Genomic DNA, 20,935 nt, shown 5'->3' on the forward strand with positions numbered 1-20,935 from the left:
TTTGCACATGTGCAGCGAGATGACACACAGGTAGGACCTACACACAGGCAGGACCTACACACAGGCAGGACCTACACACAGGCAGAACCTACACCAGGTAGGACCTACACCAGGCAGGACCTACACCAGGCAGGACCTACACCAGGTACCAGTTACACCCTCCCGGGTCCATTTGGGATCTGTCTCTCTGGTTCTCAACTGATCTTCACCATTCAAAACCTTTTCAGTCAGTGGTTCAGTACTTTGGACATTGGTTTGGGTAATAATGTAATTTCAGACAAATGATGAATGTCTCCAGAATTATAGCACTAAATGATATTACCATGTTGCAAATTCAATTAAGAAGTATATGAGCATTGAAGGACCGTCAATCATATCCATCACACAATGCTTGTAGCTCCCATGTAAGTGAAGTTAATAGGACTATAATGGAGAATTAAAAGCAAATCTGTTATGTTAAACATAATTTGTGTATAATTCCCCAGTAGTGAGTGATTTTAAGTTTTGTAGAGACTAGCTCAGACATGAACATACTAGTCTAACTATCGTTCCATACATTTGTCAGCTGCCTCAAGCACATTAACCAAGATTCAGGTCTACTAGAACTTGCTCTATTGCTCTACTGAAGTTCTTTCTGCTAGAATTCTACCGACATGCTAGACGTTCTAGAGTTCTACTAGAGTTTACTGACATGCTGCTGGATTTCTAGAGTTCTACTAGAGTTTACTGACATGCTGCTGAAGTTCTAGAGTTCTACTGGAGATTACCGACATGCTGCTGTATTTCTAGAGTTCTACTAGAGTTTACTGACATGCTAGATGTTGTAGAGTTCTACTAGAGTTTATTGACATGCTGCTGGGGTTCTACTAAAGTTCTCTGCCTCTGCTTTTTCCATTGAATGTTCAGGGACATAAAATCCAAATGCTCTAGTCGATCTTTGCTCTGTTGTTCCACAGGATCTACAAACAAGAAGACTGGGCTAAAACAGGAAGACAGGAAGCTATAAAGAAAAACAATACAAGAGCTTTTCCTTACTTACACAACGACGAAGAAAAGCTCAATGAATAAGAACTTTAAAACCAAGCACAAACTAACACATATCAAACTGTCAAATTTCACTACAAACATTGGTCTGTAAGATCCAGCAGCACCTCATTCAAACATCATGTCCCTTACCCTATCCTGTAAACATCAGCTCTGGGTGTATATACAAGGCCTTTTGGGGATGTTAGAAAAAAGCTCTGTTAGGGTTAGCATGTTCACGGGTGGAGCTGATAGGCCAAGAGATTGTGGGCCAGCAGTTTCAATTCGTACCTCAGCCAGTTTGTAAGGGACAATGAGTCTCTCGCCCACCGTCACCGTCTTGCGCGTGGTTAAAGCTTCGAAGAGCACCTCCTCCTTCACCTGTTCACAAAAGATGGACAAAAGTAACAAGACACGGAGTTAACCCATGCTGGCACACATTAAAACTCACACTTATGGCCTATTCAGCTCATGACTGATGACCGATGGAAGGCATGGGCTGGCATGGCTACTAGGAACAAAGCTTTCTGGACGTGCCTTGGTTCCAATAAAACTTTATTTGTCTGAAAAGGTCCAGACAGACATGGAGGCCTTAATTACTACATGGGTATGAGCTTTCCAATAGGGCAAGAATTCAGACTGCATACAAAATGCATTCGTTTCAGTTTAGTGTTACATATAATGATGTGCAACTTCATAAATGCATTAAAACTATTAATATTCATCCTGATTCATCATTGAATGAAATATCCTTTATAAACCATTTTTTTTCTGTGAAATCGCTGGCCATAACCCGAATCTCAGAATGAACATCATTTCAGAGTTTAAATCCATGGCCAAACACATCCAGAGACAATACACTGCACCTACAGCAGCCTCCCCAGCGTCCCAGCACAACAAAAAGCAGCAGAAGCAGAATTTGACATGCCGACTAAAATGATCCTGCCATTGGCCAAGACTGAACAGAGAACTGCTGAAACCCGACGTCTCCATCAGATGAACGGCATTATTTGCTACGTGGTCAGCAATGCTGGTCTTAAAATGTTTGAGTTTTCTTATTTATTCTGCAAACACTTGAATTTTATCTGAAAACAGCTGAATTTCTTTTATAATATCAAGCAAACATGTCACGTGTTGGTGAAGTGGTCTGATGACACTTTGGAATAGCTTTCTACATGCCCCTCAATATCATTTTCATTAAATATTCGCTTCCTCTGGAATGTGCCCAAGACAGAGTACTAACATAAGAAATAGTATTACAGTGATGGCCTCTCTGAGTCGTGTGAGTCAAGTTTAAGGCAAGACCCGAAGGTGTTGTATGATCAGCTATACTCTCGTCACTTTCTCCAATGTCCAGAGCCACATGATCTTGATAAAGAGTTCTGACAGGACTCTTCCCGCACAGTTCTCTCCAGGACCAGAATCAGAGTTATAGACCGATACCTACAAACCCTAATTCCTTTTCACATCTTTTTAAATACAGTTTATAGTACAAGTCACAGAAGACGACACTGCTGCATACAATCTGCAGATAATTGTACCAATTTCCCTTGAGAGCTTCAAAGGTTTTAGGAGGCGAAACTGATTTATAGCAGATGTCTGATACCTGGGCAGTATTATAACCACACCAACATCTAATTAGGCACCACACACAAAAAAAACCCCATAGATGACTGCTGAATCCTAGCCAATCGTACCTCCAACAGCTCAGATATGATGGGAAGCACATCAGGGTTACAGATGTCAATCGAGTCATCCCGGTACGTCTTCTTCTTATAGCAGATGTTCCCCAAGAGCAGGATGGCAGAGAGCAGAGAGAAGATTCTGCCAGAAACACACATTGAAGGCGTCAACAACTCACAGTGTCTAATGATGGAAAGTCGACAGTACACTGGTACACTTGAGCTGTTGCCTCGAACTTATGCAACAATGCGCTTTTCTACACAATGTAATTCACTGAATCTCACAATCAATGCGGCTTCGAGATAAACAAACGTAGCCCTTCGGTTTTGACCTTTTTGGAAGTACGGCATTGTTACATAATTGTGCGAGAGGGCCGAACATCAAAGCCCTCGACTGGGAGGCGAGACGGAGGCGAGACGGTGGCGAGACGGTGGCGTGGTGTGGCGCGTGTTCAGTGTGAGATGATGAGGTCAGTTGTGCCTACTGTTTACGGGTGGCTGGCAGGAAGCCCACCATTTCCATGGCCAGCTGAAGTCTCTCAAAGTCGTGCTTCAGGTCCTCTCCTTCCACAGTGAAGCAGTCCTAAAAAGGTCAAAGACGCCGTGTCAGAACCGCCTCCAAGCTCTTCCGCTTGCTGCAAAGGGCCTGACATTCCAATGTTTTGTGGTTCTCAGGAAAAACTGTAGCATATCTATGGCATGTCAGAGGTCTTCGATGCCGCTTCTTAAAAACTTTGAAAACATCAATTTAGTCTCCTTGCAAACACATATAGTAATGGCAGGTATGGTATACGGACATCATCATAAATAAAAGTTTGTGTGGTTTTCTTACGATGTCTGTTGTGGTGAGATCTGTGTTTCTGGCATAGCCCTTTTGGGGTGAACGTGTGCGGGAATGTGTATGTGTATATGTGTGTGTGTGTGTGTGTGTGTCTGTTCATCATGCAGACTTAGCCCAGAATTCCTTTTGACACTAATGACAGCTTAGTGGTGCCACATGTCTCAGCTTTACAAAGTGAGTATTTGTATGTGTACATATAGCATATGTATGTTTGTTTTACTGAGCGCTCAAGGGTGTGTGTGTGTGTTGTATGGGTGCTCATTTTCCTGCCTAGTGTGTCATTATTACACAACACAGCTCCTGCTAAAACCTTCAGGACTCTGAGCAGAGGTCCAGGAAGCTCTTTACACTTCATCTAGTCCCTCTCATTTCCTTCTCTAGGAATTAAGGAATTAAGATGCAAAGAACAGAGTCTCAGTCTGAGGAGCACTAAGAACTCTGGGCTAAGGAAACAGGCGAGATGCCTCGTAATCTCACCCCCACACGACCCATGACACCAGCCTCCCTCCGCACGACCTGAGAAGCAGGAAAGATACCGGAGGGCAGCACACAGCCGGCTGTCCAGACACAGGGAGGTCAGAGGTCAGGGACCCCCTCGAGTCCCGCCCTGGTTCATTGATTCAACCCGAGCCCAACATACCTGGGGCAGGACTGCTGGACATGGATCATGCCTGTAACGTCACTGGTGATTCGATAATGAACGGTATTTTTATTCTAGGGGTAGGAGTAATCTAAGCTTTGTAATATAGTTTTTAAAATGTCCTCTGTGGTTTCTGAGTTTTGTTGACAGGTGTTTGATATTTTGGAACAATACATCCTCAGAGCCAGAACATGGTCCCTGGGGAGTACAGGAAACATCCAGCACGAGTCACACACAGGACGAGCCACAGCAAACCATGATGGAAAAGACAGATTAGAGAGGGAAAGATCTCAACATGCACAAGAAACACAGCCATTCACACAATACTGACCAGCTCGCTCTCATAGACATTCTCCCAGTGCAGTCTGTGGGGTTTCTTTGTCATCTGGAAGTAAGTTAGAAGTGGTTAGGAGTGACAGAAACACGTTCTCTCTGTTACACACACGCACGCACGCACGCACGCGCACTTGCACACACTCGCACACACACGCGTACACTGACATGCATACACACACACACACACACACACACGAGCGTGCGTAAAAACACACATGTGCGCACACACACACACACACACACACACACACACACACACACAAGCATGCATTCTCAAGAAATGATAATAAAATACATGTGGTTAGAAGTGAGAGAAGATGAATAAGAAAACATCCAAACACAAGCAAACTGACACATGGCCATACTGGAGCCATACTGGAACCACTGGTAACAGTTTTGGAAACTGGAAACACTGAGATAATAAGCATGAAGCAGTAAAATGCTTTCACGGTTCATTTCAGTTCCACAAAGATCTCCGAGGTCAGAGCCTGATGGAGCTGCTCCTTGGAGTGTGCGCGTGTGCGTGGAGTAAGATCTGGAGTGCGCTAGCTCCAGTGAACCTCGCGGTGCGATTGGCCGTGCTGTAGTCTGGCTGGCAGCGTGAACATGACAGCCCGCCACACGGTGCTGTTTTCACTGAGACAGTGGAAGAGGGAGGAGCTCAGAACAGCTTGGAACTGGGGCGTGGGGGGAGGGGCTTCACAGTCACGTAGCTGTCCGTCAGGGCTGGGCGGGCGCTTAAACAGCCAGCACGCGACCGACTGCCCGCCAATGACTATTGCCATGGCAACAGGAGCACCCAGCAACAGGGAGCGTCATCCAGTTCTTTGTGTGTGAGGGATCAAGGGGGTGTGTGCGTACAGGGGCAAACATCTTGGTGTGTGTGTGTGTGTGTGTGTGTGTGTGTGTGTGTGTGTGTGTGTGTGTGTGTATATGTGTATATGTGTTTGTGGGCGGGGGGCTGCAATTCCCTCCTGTCTTTAGGAAAGAGCCAATAAAGGAGAAATGAATAAAAGTACAAAGAGGCTGAATCCACTTGTGATGAGCTGTCTGCACGTGCGTGCGAGTGTGTGTGTGTGTGTGTGTGTGTGTGAGAGAGAGAGAGAATGACCCTGTTTGCAGCTTTCAGTAAGAGTGATAATACTGAATCTCCAAGCAGAAAGGAGGAAGCTCCACCTGCTCCACCCACAGCATGGTGGAGGTGCGGTGGAGGTCAGAAGGAGGCTCACCTGGTTGAGGTAATGGTACTCCTCTGGTTTCAGCAAGTGGAAGGCTTTTCTCTCCTCCTCACTGGCTCCCGCCAAAAGATAATAAAAACACATGGTAGTTCCTGTTGAGGGGGAGACAGAAGAGCGGCCATGACAAAGAAAACGGAGGGGACATAGTAACTCGGAGACACCCGGCCTCGGGGGACACCCGGCCTCGGGGGACACCCGGCCTCGGGGGACACCCGGCCTCGGGAGAGACCCGGCCTCGGGGGACACCCGGCCTCGGGGGACACCCGGCCACGGGGGACACCCGGCCTTGGGGGACACCCGGCCTCGGGAGACACCCGGCCTCGGGAGACACCCGGCCTCGGAGAGACCCGGCCTCGGAGAGACCCGGCCTTGGAGAGACCCGGCCTTGGGGGACACCCAGCCTCACTGACAGAGCAGGCTTGACATTTCATTGGCTGTCATTACATATGCTGGGTGTGTCGTATTAACATATTTAAACATTCTAAACATGGAACAGTTTTCTACCTATATTAATTAATTAATCTATAGCATAACAATAAAAGTAATAAATGTAAACAATTACATCAACATGTTCATAATGCAATAATAAAATATACTTAATGTGTATACTTAAAGTCCCACCAAAAGTGTTCAAAGACACACGTGAATTCAGTGTAATTCACATAAAAACATAAAATCATGTGTATAAACTCAACAGCAACACATAAAAGTCTTTTCTCATATGCCAACCTCTAAATTTGCATCGAAATACTGCCATCTTCAAACTCCTGGACATATGCAGAGTGTTAAAAACCCAGAAAACAAATGCTGTCTTGGACGTACGTCTGCGTGCTGGCTCTCGGATCATAAGCCGTCTTTCATGGGGATCGGCACCGAGTCCGGTGGCTCTTTTAATGGAGGCCATGTGTTTGTGTGGAGAATCAGAGCAGCGCATACGCTGCCGTGCACTGGGCGGCCGGGATGATGCCAACACTGTCAGCACGCAGGCCCAGAGACCAGGCTACTCACACCACCACATCTCTCTCTCTCTCTCTCCATTCGCCTTACATAAAACCCCAGAAACAGAAGGGAGAGGGTGACAGATGTGTCCTGAGCTTACCTCTCGTTGTGCTCCTGATAGACCAGTCTAGATTTCTCTAGTAGATATTTCTCAACATAGGCCCTGGAACGCAATCAAAATCCGATCAAGGTGTAATACGCCATAAAAGGTGTTGCTTTTGCGACATGCGTGTGTGTGTGCGGAGCACTGTGGTGGTCTTACCCCCGCACTGTACCGCTCTCCTGGTAGTTCACCTGGATGAACTTGCCGAAGCGGCTGGAGTTGTTGTTGTGGGCCGTTTTGGCGTTCCCAAAAGCCTGAGCACGAGAGGAGGAGGAAGAGGAGGAGGAAGAGGCACTTAGAGCAGAAAGCCAACACAGCCAACATCAGAGAGAACATAAGGGACAAAAGGTGAGCATCTCTGGGCTGCGTTTTAATCAGAGTGAAGTGTGTGTGTGTGTGCATGTGTGTGTGTGTAAGAGCTCTTTGCCATGTTTGGCTATTGTGGCTAAGGAGACTACATTGGCCGTACACGTCTCCACTAATATGAGAACAGGAATTCAGCTAAGCTAGCTGCTCTCCCATTAGCCACAGCCTCATTGGTAATGCAGCAATGCATGGGACATTACCAAACACACACACACACACACACACACACACACACACACACACACACACACACACACACACACACACACACACACACACACACACACACACACACACACACACACTGCAGAGGGGCAGCATGTTAAGGCTGATCCCACACAGTAGCTATGGGCCAACTGCATCTTTAAACTGTTGCCAAAACTTCCAGAAAGTCCAGCACAATTTAACAACTATCCACAGCCGGCCACACACACACACACGCACACGCGCACACACGCACACACACACGCACACACACACACACCCACACACACACGCACACACACACACACCCACACACACCCACACACACACACACCCACACACACACCCTCACACATACACACACCCACACACACTCTCACATACACACACTCTCACATACACACACCACACACACACACACCCACACACCCACACACCCACACACCCACACACCCACACACACACACACACACACACACACACACACACGTTTCTCCGCCAGAACAAGAACCTTACCTATAACTACAAAAACAGCAACAGTTTTAGATCAGTCAACATCTCATATTCAAGGCTTAAAGGAGTTATGATGCCCTAGGAAGGATTTATTCAGCCCTAATGAAAAAATTAACACCTACTCTAAGTACCAAAGCCAGTAATGTGGTCTCGCAGCCAAAGAAAACGTTCACTGGCTCCTGAGCCGCTCTCCACAAACCCCATCATCATTTGCTGCGTACCGAAATATCGGAAGAGAAAAATCCCACAGAACCAGTTCTCCCGGTTCTCCTTCCCAGCGCTGTGAGCGTGCCCCTCTACTCCAGGCCAGGAGCCCTTTTGAGTTAACACTTTATGGCGTGGAACGCTGGGGCCCTTCACCAGTGCAGACCTGTTACAGCCCTCACACCCCCATCCTCTGCTGCATCTCCAGAAAGACGCCTGCCTGAAGCCCTCTAAAGTAACACCAGAAACACACCCACCCATGTAGCTCGCATGCTTTTATCTAACATCTAGATCTGGATGCTGCAAACCACACACTGTCCGCAAAGCTCTCCATCCATCCATTAGGTGATGGGTGGTCCCTGGCACGCAGCCCTTAAGGGCACAGGGGGGTAAGGAAGGGAAACGTGGCCCTTGGATCATGTGGTGGGGGTCGGGCCAACGGCAGCACCATCCACCTGAGAGTCTCCCACGTGAGGGATAGCAGGCGAGGCATAGACATGGGGTTCTGGACGGGTCCACCTGCGACTAGACGGACCAGAGGCTGGGTCAGAGGAAGAGAATTCCAAAAACATGTGGACAAGCTGCAGAAGCACAATTGCTGTCGTTGCAGTTGAGGACTGGGGCTTAATGGGATGAACATCTCATTCCCAACATGCATTTCAGTGTTAAAGGGTGCAGCAAAGGTCGTAGTCGACTGCAGTGTTGTATCTTAGTGTCTCTGTGGTCCATGTTCTGTAGTAGCCTGGTGTTAGTAATAAGGGCCCACTATAATCTGCCTGGTTGATGTTACGGCCACGTGCTCGCTTGCTGTTAGCTGGTGGACGAAGGGGTAATTTCACAGGCCCATGGTCAGTGAGAGGTGGTGTAATGTTGGCACTGGCAGGGTTTAGTGACACCTCAGGGCACCAGACAGGATGGACAAGGTCAGGATAACGAACACGTCGCAGCGTCCTGAAGGAGAGAGCTGGCTTCTGCAGATGTCTTTACCGTGTCTGCTACCCAGAACCATGTGTACTGAACGCGCTTGCTCTTCTTTAAGGGCCGTGGATGGCTGTACTGGGTTCAACATGTGGCGCTCCAAACCACAACACCCCTTTTTCCTAAAAAGAACGAGGGACAACACCGAAGATTGTTTTAAAGCAAACGGCCATTACAGCCACAATTCACACTGAGGGGCGGAGCTAACGTTAATCACGTTAGCCGCCTAATTGAACTCAAACCAACATTAGAGATTAGTTTCCTATTTAAAAATATGAGCTTTTGGAAACAGTAAACTCCCACGTAAATCAATCTTGCTTCAGGACACATGTGTCTTTACTAGGGATTGGCTAAACAGTTTGGATGCTTTAGATATTTTTTGTTGCACTGGCATTGGAGTTCAGCACGCTGAAGCTATTATTTAAAAAAGAAAACCTAAATGAAAACTTACTTTCACAAATAATAAACATTAAACGCTGCTGCTGGTGCACACATGGAAAACCAGAAAATGTGTAGTGTAAATGAATGAAGGATTTAGGGCTGACACATCACAACGGGCATTTGGGGCTTGGGACCGTTTCTGGGCCAAACTTGTTCTGCTTATTTGAGGTCGGGGTTTCGAAACAGGAGAAGCTCTCGACATGGCACATAAGAGGATGCCCCCCCCCCACAGCCGTGTCCCCAGTCCTGACGAGGACAACCGGTCCTGGTATGAGCACAGCACAAAACAGGTCTGAGTGACACAGAGCGAGTTGCTCGTCGACCCCGGCTGCCTGGAAACAGCTGGGCCTAAATCCAGCACTGGGGCATGAGGGAGAGGTCGAACGGGGGCGGGACACAGTGTCCGTGTGTAGAGCTCAAAGACGTTTGGAGCGAAAGACGGCTGAAAGCAGCTCTCCATCTCCTCCCTCACACCCTCATCCTGCACAGAGGGAACCTAACAAGTGTGGACAAGCTGCCTATTCCCTCAGTAGGCTGCAGGAACGAGGACACTAAAAAGGGAATAATGGAGAGAAAGGCTGTTGAGCTGATGGTGTTGAGGTAGAGCGCTGTAGCTCAGGACTATGGAAAAGGACTCCGGAATGTTAAGGATATTAGGAAACGTAAATGCTATAACCCTAACCATGTTGGACACGATGCACATACTTTTAGTAACAGAAGAAGCTTAAATTGTTATTTTAAAAGAGGAAGCTTTAATGTGCTCAGTTTAATGACTCGGTAGGGGTGAGACCTCTGTGTCCAAGTCTCAGACTGGTCTTACAGCAAAAAAAAAGAAAAACATTACAATCCCCCACGACTGGCATTCTTTGGAGCAACCATTAATGAATCTGTAAACATCTGAGCGATTTGGCTGTACAGGAGGTAGTAGAAGAACCTTCAGACCAAAGAGAAGCACCATTTCTGAAGCAAGACGCTTGTGAAACACGGCCTTGCTCCACGTGAACTTATAAACGTTCACGTAAATGTCTCAATTGGCCAATGCTTCCCACGGTCATGGGAGACTGACTTTGAAAGTATTCCGAGTTGACTAAGAGTGTGAGGTTGGGTAGTGGAACCTAAGGGCAGGTACCAGCAGGCAGGGGACAGACTCAGTGCTTGGGCACTGCCAGCTGGAAGACCCCCCCCCCCCCCCCCACACACACACACACACACACACACACACACACACACACACACTTGAACCCTCCACCCCTGTAACACAAACCCTGACCCCCCCCATCCCTCCGACAACAGACTTGCACAAGCACACACAGGATAAGAGGCCCTTCTCGAAGACGTTCTCCCCTGTGGGAGTTTCACTTTTATCTCCTCTGTGAACTGGGAGGAGTGAGTGCCACTGTATGTCTTTATGTTTGCATGTATGTATGTGATATATATAAACAAAAACACAAAACACACACAGTGTCTTAATAGCAGTGTCCTCACCTTGACCTCTTCTACTTTCAGCAGCATTTCATCACTAACCACTATCCCATCATTTCAAAAAGCTTGTCTATTGTTTCATGGTGCAGGACTAAAGCGGACAGTTCAGCCTTAGCCTCTGATCTTACATAAGACGATGTTTACTCAGGGGGGGCGGGACTTGAGGAAGGAAGTGATGTCATAGTGAGGCCTCTCTGGAGCTGCCCTTACAAACACATTCCAGATATGCAGCTGTCTTAAACACACAGTACATACTTCATACCTTTAGCCTTTAAGTCTGCCCTGCTTAAGTAAGTGGGGGCACTCGCTAGTTTCCGTTTGTGACGAAGCACTCAAGCGCGACGCTAAAGCTAAAGAGAGCGGCGGGGTTTCCGGAAACACGGCGACTGGAGAGATCACAGAGTGACTGGCGTGGCCCTTCTGGGCGGGGTGCGCTCAGTCGCACGGCTGGGCCACACGGATCAGACGTTTCGGAAGGCTGAACTGGGGCCAGTGCTCACTCATGCCTGTCGTAGAACAAACCACACACACCAACAGAGTAGTTTAACAGGCCAGCGGGCTGATTGTGTAGCTACCCAACAGGCCGACTGGGTGGCTGCCCAACAGGCCATGGTTAAACTTCACTTTTAACAATCACTTCAGTTGCACCTTCATAACAGGTTAGGTAAAGTATTCAAGGAGCATGCAGATACTGTGATACTGGAAGGGCCATGCCAGTTTCCAGTCTGCATGAACTCTTCACCCTTTAGGAAATAACAAATGGCTCAGAAGGGAAAACAGGACTCCTGATGCGGAGCTGCTGGAAGTCTCAGTAACACCTAAACAAATCCATCCCGCCCGCATTCTCCAGCTGTTCCGTCAGCATCCCGGGAGATCGGAACGAATCGGGCAGGAACCGTTTGCCACGCTGCTTCAGCCTGAAGTTTGAAGTAGTGGAATGGGACAGGAGGGAAGACGCCGATTTCAAGCCAAACTTCCACTGGAGATAAGACACCTGTGCAGAAACATCTCCAGGGGCCGGCGAAACCCAGAGAGCTGGTGGGCAGAGCGCACGTGAGGAACCTCAGCTCATCTGGAAGGGGGATCATCCTGCCTCTGAGACACGTGTTGTTAGCAGGGAGAATCAGCACGCCATTTAAAGGTGTCCCCACCCCTGCGTCCCTCTCCTGGGGCGTTAGCGTGAGAGTCCCTGGGTTGGGGGGAGGACCCCGAGAGTGAGGACTAGTGTGTGAACGGCTGAACTAGTATGGAAAGGTACTGAGACTAATGCTGAAGGTAGACACAACAGGAAGGTTGTGGTACAAACTCAACAAAGGTCCAGCGGTCCTGCTGACACGAGATAGGAGGGGTGAAGAAAGCAGAAACGATAAGGGAAGTTTTAGTGAAGGTCTTGATACAAATTCAATAAACAAGTGCTTGTCCCCAACCAGAAACACTGGAACACACTGGGAATGAATCACAGTGAAAACAGCAGGACTTGTATGACGAGGCAAATAATGACGGTTTCAACTCATAGTTCTGTTTTCTCATCCTTGTTCTCTCGTTCATCCTTGTTAATCTTGTGAAACTAATGTTAATAAAGTGCTGAGATAAAACTGACATGGATGGATGGATGGATGGAAGGATGGATGGATGGATGGATGGATGAATGGTAGGATGAACAGATGGGAGGAACTAAGAGAACTACACTGTACAGTAAGGTAAAATAATCCAAAACAAAAAATCCAGTAACAGAAAATCAGAGACCAACACCAACATGGCTGAAAGCCAGTGAATCACGTATCCGACAGGCCCCCGATCCAACTATAATGTAAGTCGGTCACAGCACACACACAAGCACGCACGCACATTCGCACACACACTTGCACACACAAACACATCTGGATCACATTGGGTTAGGGAATACTTCATGGTAAAAGGTTTGGCTTTTGGCACCTTTTCAACATCTCCCAATCTTCTGTCAACAGGGCCTGAAGTAAAACAGAAGTGTACAATCCAAAGAGCGCACACACACACACAGACCCCACAGATGCGCGCGCGCACACACACACACACACACACACACACACACAAACACACACAAACACACACATGGACGTAGTTTTGATTTCACAAGTGGGGGGGGACACAACCTGGGGTGGCGAACTGTTAAGCGGGGGGGGGGGGGGGGGGTGCTGCATGATCCTAGTGCTAGATTTGTCGCTATTTGGATATTGGTTTTTTTTACCGTTAAAAAGTGGGGGGGACATGACTTTGTCACTACTTAAATATTTGGTTTTAACTGTAAAAACTGGGGGGGGACCAAAACCGGCTTTTGAAAAAGTGGGGGGGACATGTCCCCCCCGTCCCCCCCCCCAAAACTATGTCCGTGGAGACATACAATGAGATACAAAAGCTGACAATGTTGAGACCTTCACCTGATGAAAAGCTCATCACTGATGTAGTTTTGACGACCACTGTGGTCTGGGGCCAGAGAGATTTGGGTTTGAATGTAGCATCTGTGGTTTGTTAGCATTAGTGCGTGAGCAAGCATTAGCACTAGGCTAACATGTGGGAGGGGCAGGTTGCTACTTTAGAGCTGAGCTTGCAGTGTTCAGTCTGAAACCCGAGTCTCTCAGACTGGTGGCACCTGGCCAACACACACACAAAGTCAAATACAACACACATACACACACAAAATCTCCATCTCTCTTGTTACACAGTGCCAAGTAGTCATCTTTTATATGATACTGCTTCATCTCATCTCTAAGACTGCCTCATCTCTAATATGAGACTGCTTCATCTCATCTCTAATATGAGACTGCTTCATCTCATCTCTAATATGATACTGCTTCATCTCATCTTTTATATGAGGCTGCTTCATCTCATCTTAATACGAGACTGCTTCATCTCATCTTAATACGAGACTGCTTCATCTCATCTCTTATATAAGACTGCCTCATCTCCAATATGAGACTGCTTCATCTCATCTCTAATATGAGACTGCTTCATTTCATCTCTAATATGAGACTGCTTCATCGCAACTTAATACGAGACTGCTCCATCTCATCGCTTATATGAGAGTGAGACTGCTTCATCTCATCTCTTAAATGAGACTGCATCATCACATCTCTTAAATGAGACTGCTTCATCTCATCTCTTAAATGAGACTGCTTCATCTCATCTCTTAAATGAGACTGCTTCATCTCATCTTTTATATGAGACTGCTTCATCTCTCCCTGCTATACAAGCAGTTTTGTCTAAAGGTGCTACAAGTAAGATGTTTATGAAAATCTCTTTCAATAAACCTTATAATATCTGGCACATCATTGCTCAGCTAATTCATGTACACTGAGCTGAAGTACAGAGTGTGTGTGTGTGTGTGTGTGTGTGTGTGTGTGTGTGTGTGTGTGTGTGTGTGTGTGTGTGTGTGTGTGTGTGTGTGTGTGTGTGTGAACTCCGCTAGCAGCATTTGAGGCTGATTCGCACAAGGCAAGTGAACAAATCAGAATCTAATTACAACAGCTATAGCTGCAATACAGTGCCAAGCACTGTGACAGCATTTCTCCCCAGGACAAATCCCCCAGGACATATCCCCCATAATGGTTGGGGCACAGCAGTCAGGACACGTCTGTGTGTGGGTCTACCATCAACCCCACACACGTCCAGCACTATTTATTTACCACATTCCAACACACACACACTCACACACTCTGTCCATACTGGACATGACTGCACTTATATAGGTCAGTAAATGCATCTGCTGAATTTGACTGTTGACCATCCCACTACAAAATGGCTCTGCGTGCTGGCGTCCTTCCCCAAGCTGAGGTTGTTCAGGGTGTGAATCAGCAGTGCTGGATGCATGGCTGCTAGTTGTAAAGTGAGAGAGGCCCGAGCTGAAGAAGATGGAGCCGTCTGCAGAGGTGGAGCTGGGCACACTCTCTCAATCCTCCCATAAATCACCCCCATCTTCACTGGCGCATGTGTGTCACAATGGCCGAACGCTTATGACTGCAGTGACTCATTCCTGCCTCAGGCCGAACCCCCCCCCCCCCCCCCCCCCCCCCCCCCCCCAAGTCCCATGGGGCGGGCCGGTTCATGAGCGCCGGTCTTAGAACTAAGCTTAAATCACAAAGTCTCGATTCACACGGCCATTACGAATTAGTAATCAATATTTAGCTGAGGTCAGTGTGGAAGGATCCACACCCACAGGAGCGTAACACGCTTTAATGCTTCGTGTTAAATGCATGCGAAGAGAGTCCAGAAACTAGGAGTGAGTTTATGTGGAAAGCCATTACACAATAACAGAGAGGAGGAAAAAGGGGGAAGAGGCCAAGCACGTTTCAGAGCCGCGGATACCGAAGGGCTCGTTTCAGCCAAGGCTGTGGCGGTCTGCCTCGCGCCCCCTCTGGGGCAGGGGCGTCTGGAGCACACACACTCCAGGAAGGAACAAGCAGCCAGACATCAGCTAGGCCTTGGGGACATCTTTCCTGAGGGACGGGGACGAGGCCTTGGACAGGGGCCAGACCACCTCTGCATCCAATCAGCAGCTTGGCCGTCTCACTCCTCGGGACACATGTGTGTATGTCTGTGTGTAAGGGTGTGAGTGTGTGCTAGAGAGAGAGGGAGAGAGAGGGAGAGAGAGAGAGAGAGAGGGAGAGAGGGAGAGAGTGAGTGAACATGAGTGAGAAAGCACGAGTGTCTTTGTGCATGTGAATATAGTGGTGCTCGTGTGTGGCCCACTGTAGAAGTGGTCAGGGCTTTGAGGTTGAAGATGATACACCATCACACCATCAGTGCAATTTACGAGCACATTTAAAATTCTGATCTAATTTCCTCTATCTCACTGCTGAAAGAGGATCTCTCTCTCCCCACGCTCCTTATGGTACTGTTCATGGTTCAGGGTGAGATGAAAGAGAGAGAGAGAGAGAGAGACAGACAGAGAGAGAGAGAGACAGAGAGAGAGAGAGAGACAGAGAAGGAGGGGGGTTATTGGAACAAAAAAAGGGTAAGAAGAACACATCCCTGCACCAATACACATAAAGCTGACATGCAGTCATGGCACACACACACACACACACACACACACACACACACACACACACACACACACACACACACACACACACACACAACACACATCCTCACACTTCTGTATGACGGAAGACAGACAGAAATGACAAAAGAAAGAAAACCGGGACCCCCAAATCCAGCACAACGAGCTGCTTTGATGAGCAGCGCATGATGATGGTGGTGGTGTTGACGGTGAGAGCCCCGTCTTACATTACAGACCAGGCCACAGCACCCGGCCCTGCGCCTTCACATGTCACGCTACATTAGCGTGTTATATGTATCATCATTACTGCGGAGGATGGTGGCTCAGGGCTATAAACCATCAAAGGAATCACTGGAGCTTCCAGCATAGACGCTACAGTTCATATGAGCTGGATTAAAGAGCGTGACTAAGGTAACGTCAGCCTTCTGCCTCCGTCTGCAGAACCAACCCCGCTGCGCTAACGGAGACGGGTCGACTTCACCTGGAGCGCAGTGAGCAAGCAAACAGGAATCTTGTGTTCTGGCTTTTCCTCAGAGCGTGTGAGCCCGGGAGCAAAGGTGAGCGTGTGCGTGCGGATTTTGTAAGCAGTGAGGGAAATTTCGAAGTCGATGTGTACGTGTGTGTGTGTGCGTGCGTGTGTGTGTTTGTGTGTTTGCTCCTAATGTGTAGAGCATTGATCTGTCACCTCTAAATGGGATTTCAATGTACTCGGGCCACTTTTCTTTCACTAAGCCCCTCAAGCCAGGCATGTTGCTCACTGTCCTGTTCAGAAGCACGATCATTAACGGGCTCTGACAGGAACCCCGGGGGACCACACGGGTAACAGCAGTCACACCCTGATGCACTAAGTGTTCAGAATGGCAGCGTCTCTTTGTTTCAAACAGCAGCATTGGCGCCCTCGTGCACACGAGAGTAGGGCACGCCCGCTGAGTGAGCACGCCCGCCGCTAACACAGAGTGATGTCAGAATAAAGTGAATTCCGCCGACTGAGATCTGCGCAGTGACAGACGAACACAAATACGGGAGAAAGAGCACAAGAGGAATCCGTGTCTTTACAAGAAATCTCCATCATCACGAATCGTCTGAGTGTCGCTTGCAATTTCGGCACCAAGGATCATCTTTGAGTATTAATGTAGGACGGAAATAGAGCTCTGCAGGTTCAGGACGACTCTACAAGGCAACAGTACAGCTACAGTACAGCTACAGTACACAGAGTACAGCTACAGTACACACAGTACAGCTACAGTACAGCTACAGTACACACAGTACAGCTACAGTACACAGAGTACAGCTATAGTACAACTACAGTACACACAGTACAGCTATAGTACAACTACAGTACACACAGTACAGCTAGAGAACAGCTACAGTACAACTACAGTACACACAGTACAGCTACAGTACAACTACAGTACACACTGTACAGCTACAGTACAACTACAGTACACACAGTACAGCTACAGTACAGCTATAGTACAACTACAGTACACACAGTACAGCTACAGTACAACTACAGTACACGCAGTACAGCTAGAGAACAGCTACAGTACAACTACAGTACACACAGTACAGCTACAGTACAACTACAGTAAGGCCTACAGCAGTCAGTAAAACAGGTTTGACATTATCAAGCAGGTGTTCCCTCCCCCAGCGTGCGGAAGCTCAGTGTGCCACAGGCTGCGTTCAGGTCAGAGAGCCTGGAGGAAGATCTCTCAGTTCAGCTGTTTATAACGCAGCTCTGTCTCACTTCTGTATTAGATCTAGAGGACACAGAGCTCAGAGGAACCATTCCCCACGGCTCTTCTCCCCCATAAGCCCAGTACACGCCTGCATGTGAAGACAACCCCATGACACCCCATGAGTTTGTTAGTTGACTGTCCAGAGAAATGGACACAAGCGTCCACGTGGCATAGTGTGGACACTGATTAACACTGTACACCAAACCAATAATACCGTGACTGTATCTGGGAAGAGGAGGGTGCCTATATTGTGGACAACATCCCACACACACCTATTCACACACACACGACTGTGTACTGGATGGGACATGTTTATACATTTAGTGCTTGTGACTGTCGCAGGGCCAAACGTTACAGAGAAAGGTGATGTCTGCACACTGTGGGAAAGTCCCTCTGCCTGGGGGGCTGTTGGGGGGCTGTGCATATTCAGAGACCAGTTCAGTGATTACACATAATTATAGTGCACTTGCATTTCAGACTAAAGAGATGATGCCTCTTCAATCATTCTCACGGTGTCCCTGAGGCAGTCAGAGGGGTGACTCTGACCCCACCCCCCAGCCGTGTGTGTGTGTGTGCGTGTGTGTGTGTATTACTGCAGTGCCTACAAATGTCATGGGCCTACAAGTAAATTCTGCTAGACTGTCTTCAGGGGGGCAAATTGTCAAATGACGAGCTGTGTCTGCCGCTGCCTCACACACAACACACACCATTGTGCACCGTGTGGAGCCGATACAGCAGCACGGTGGAGGGAAACACCCGAGATGGCCTGGGTGACCTCGCAAGACACTTCATAGAAGGAGAACACACAACCATGATGTGCAGGTTTAGACGTGAAATACAGAAAGCACAGTGACGTTTCTGTGAGGACATGAAGAGATGTGGAGTGTGTGGACGGGTCTCTCGTGTGTGGGTGAACATGGATGATCCAGCCTGACACCCAGAAACCTCAGCAGAGTGTCTGGGAAAGATCTGTACAAGCCCTCAAAAGTTTTACATTAGTAAACAACAAATAAAACATGATACTGTGTGCAGAACAATTGTGAAACAATGAAACAAACTGCAACAAAAAGTGTTACAGAAATGGGGACACGGCACATTAATAACACCTAAAGGTTCTTCAGCCTTCAGTAAATGATCAGTTTGTGGTTTGCTGGTGAGATGGAAACTCCACACACCTCACACACATATCACACACCCCTCACACACACCTCACACACCCATGACGTACGGGATTATACTACCTATAGAGGAGATGAATGGAGACCTCCCGTAGGTTACTAGAGCACCACGAGAGAAGCCACTACTAACCAACATCGACTGGTTATTATGAACACACACACGAACACACACACGAACACACACACGAACACACACAGAGATGACTCTCTCTTTATACATACATCTCTCTCTCTATGTCTCTCTCAGCTGTTTTGAAAGTGCATGTAGGAATGCATATGCACATGCAAACACACACACACAATTCATTATATACAAGATGTTTTGAAAATGAATGTAGAAATGCGGGGACACACACACACACACACACGGTAAAGCCACATAACAACCCTCAGTGCAGGCCTCGACATCCTTACATACTGAGCACCGTGTCTTAAACGGTGCACTATGCTTCTACATACTGGCATCTTCGTGACCTTGGAGTCGTTGCATTGTGCAAAGGGGCGACGCGTTGGCATGGCAAAGTGGGTCCTGCACACCGGTGAGTGTGTGTGTGTGTGTGTGTGAGTGGCCCGGCCTTGGGCGCTTCTGCACACCACTGCATGCAATGCCCCCCACACAAATCTCAAACCACATATTTCAGTTGAATGACTAGTTTGGCTGTGGCTTATCTGTGAACTACATTAACATGTAGAAGGTCCTCCATCTTCTGTGAACTACATTAACACGTAGAAGGTCCTCCATCTTCTCCGCCCTGAAGCACTCATGGTGCTGCTGTTCCTGCCGAGTGCCACAGCTCTCGGGCAGCTGTTTAATAGCTAGGAGATGAGTAATATGATTGGCTGAGAAGATTCATCCTCACACCCTAATTATATTCCACTTCACCTGAACCTTTAGTGACGCACCTGTGCCTCCATGATTGGGAATCGTGAGGGCCTGATACACACACCCTCATGGCTTTATAGCTTTCCTGAAGGATCCTAGAAATTAGTGCCCGAGGTCCTACACACACACACACACACACACACACAGCAATGTCAGAGGCACAACTCCCACTCCTCTCCTCCACAGAGCAGTTTGACAAATCCTAACACCTCACATACCCACACACACACACACACACACACACACACACACCTAATATTACACCCCTAAAGCCATCCATCTGAACTCCTACAGACTACTCTGTCGCAGGGAGCTGAAGGACCTCAGTGGCATCTGGATTCTAACCATCTGCTGGGGCCAGGGGCTGCGTGGGGCTGCGTGGGGCTACCTGGGGCTGCGTGGGGCTGCGTGGGGCTGCGTGGGGCTGCGTGGGGCTGCGTGGGGCTCCGTGGGGCTCCGTGGGGCTGCGTGGGGCTGCCTGGGGCTGCCTGGGGCTGCCTGGGGCTGCCTGGGGCTGCCTGGGGCTGCATGGGGCTGCCTGGGGCTGCGTGGGGCTGCGTGGGGCTGCGTGGGGCTGCGTGGGGCTGCGTGGGGCTGCGTGGGCCAGCACATCCACAGGGACCACGCTACACTAGCCCACAGCCTCACGTCTGCTGCATATCATGCGGGAATGAACCACACACGAGGGATCGGCAGAGAAAAAAGAAGATGGAGTGATGCCAAACCTCTACCTCTTTTGTTGGAGCCAACATACAGCGAGCCTACACACCGCAAATACCATGGTGCTTTGCAAGTGCCCATGGAATGCTGGGTAAACTGTAAACTGGGGGTACAGCATAACTTGCCACCAATAAAACACCGATTTGTGGCGGGTTTGTGGCAAGAATACATCAATACAAGGACGCGTCTGGCTGTGAAAACACCAGAGCTCTTGGTGTGGAACAGTGTAAAGATTCGCTTAAAACGAGTCCTCTGGCGACGACGGTAGCTTCTCCGATTCCTGTAATGCAGGTGATGGAGTGATGTCTTCAGCTCCATAATAACGCC

General features: G+C 48.3%; 1 protein-coding gene across 1 annotated transcript in view; it reads right to left on the reverse strand.

Annotated features, from left to right (window-relative positions):
- myo9ab (myosin IXAb) overlaps nt 1–20,935 on the reverse strand; it is a 56,224-nt gene that overhangs the window by 33,818 nt on the left and 1,471 nt on the right. The window contains 9 exon segments of the mRNA XM_077004640.1: nt 1,315–1,404; nt 2,721–2,847; nt 3,191–3,288; nt 4,518–4,571; nt 5,752–5,838; nt 5,840–5,852; nt 6,860–6,922; nt 7,022–7,156; nt 20,234–20,482. Of these exon segments, the coding sequence (XP_076860755.1) occupies nt 1,315–1,404; nt 2,721–2,847; nt 3,191–3,288; nt 4,518–4,571; nt 5,752–5,838; nt 5,840–5,852; nt 6,860–6,922; nt 7,022–7,156; nt 20,234–20,482 (916 nt within the window).

The sequence above is a fragment of the Brachyhypopomus gauderio genome, chromosome 5, assembly GCF_052324685.1.
Source record: "Brachyhypopomus gauderio isolate BG-103 chromosome 5, BGAUD_0.2, whole genome shotgun sequence".
In the NCBI taxonomy this organism is placed as follows: Eukaryota; Metazoa; Chordata; class Actinopteri; order Gymnotiformes; family Hypopomidae; genus Brachyhypopomus; species Brachyhypopomus gauderio.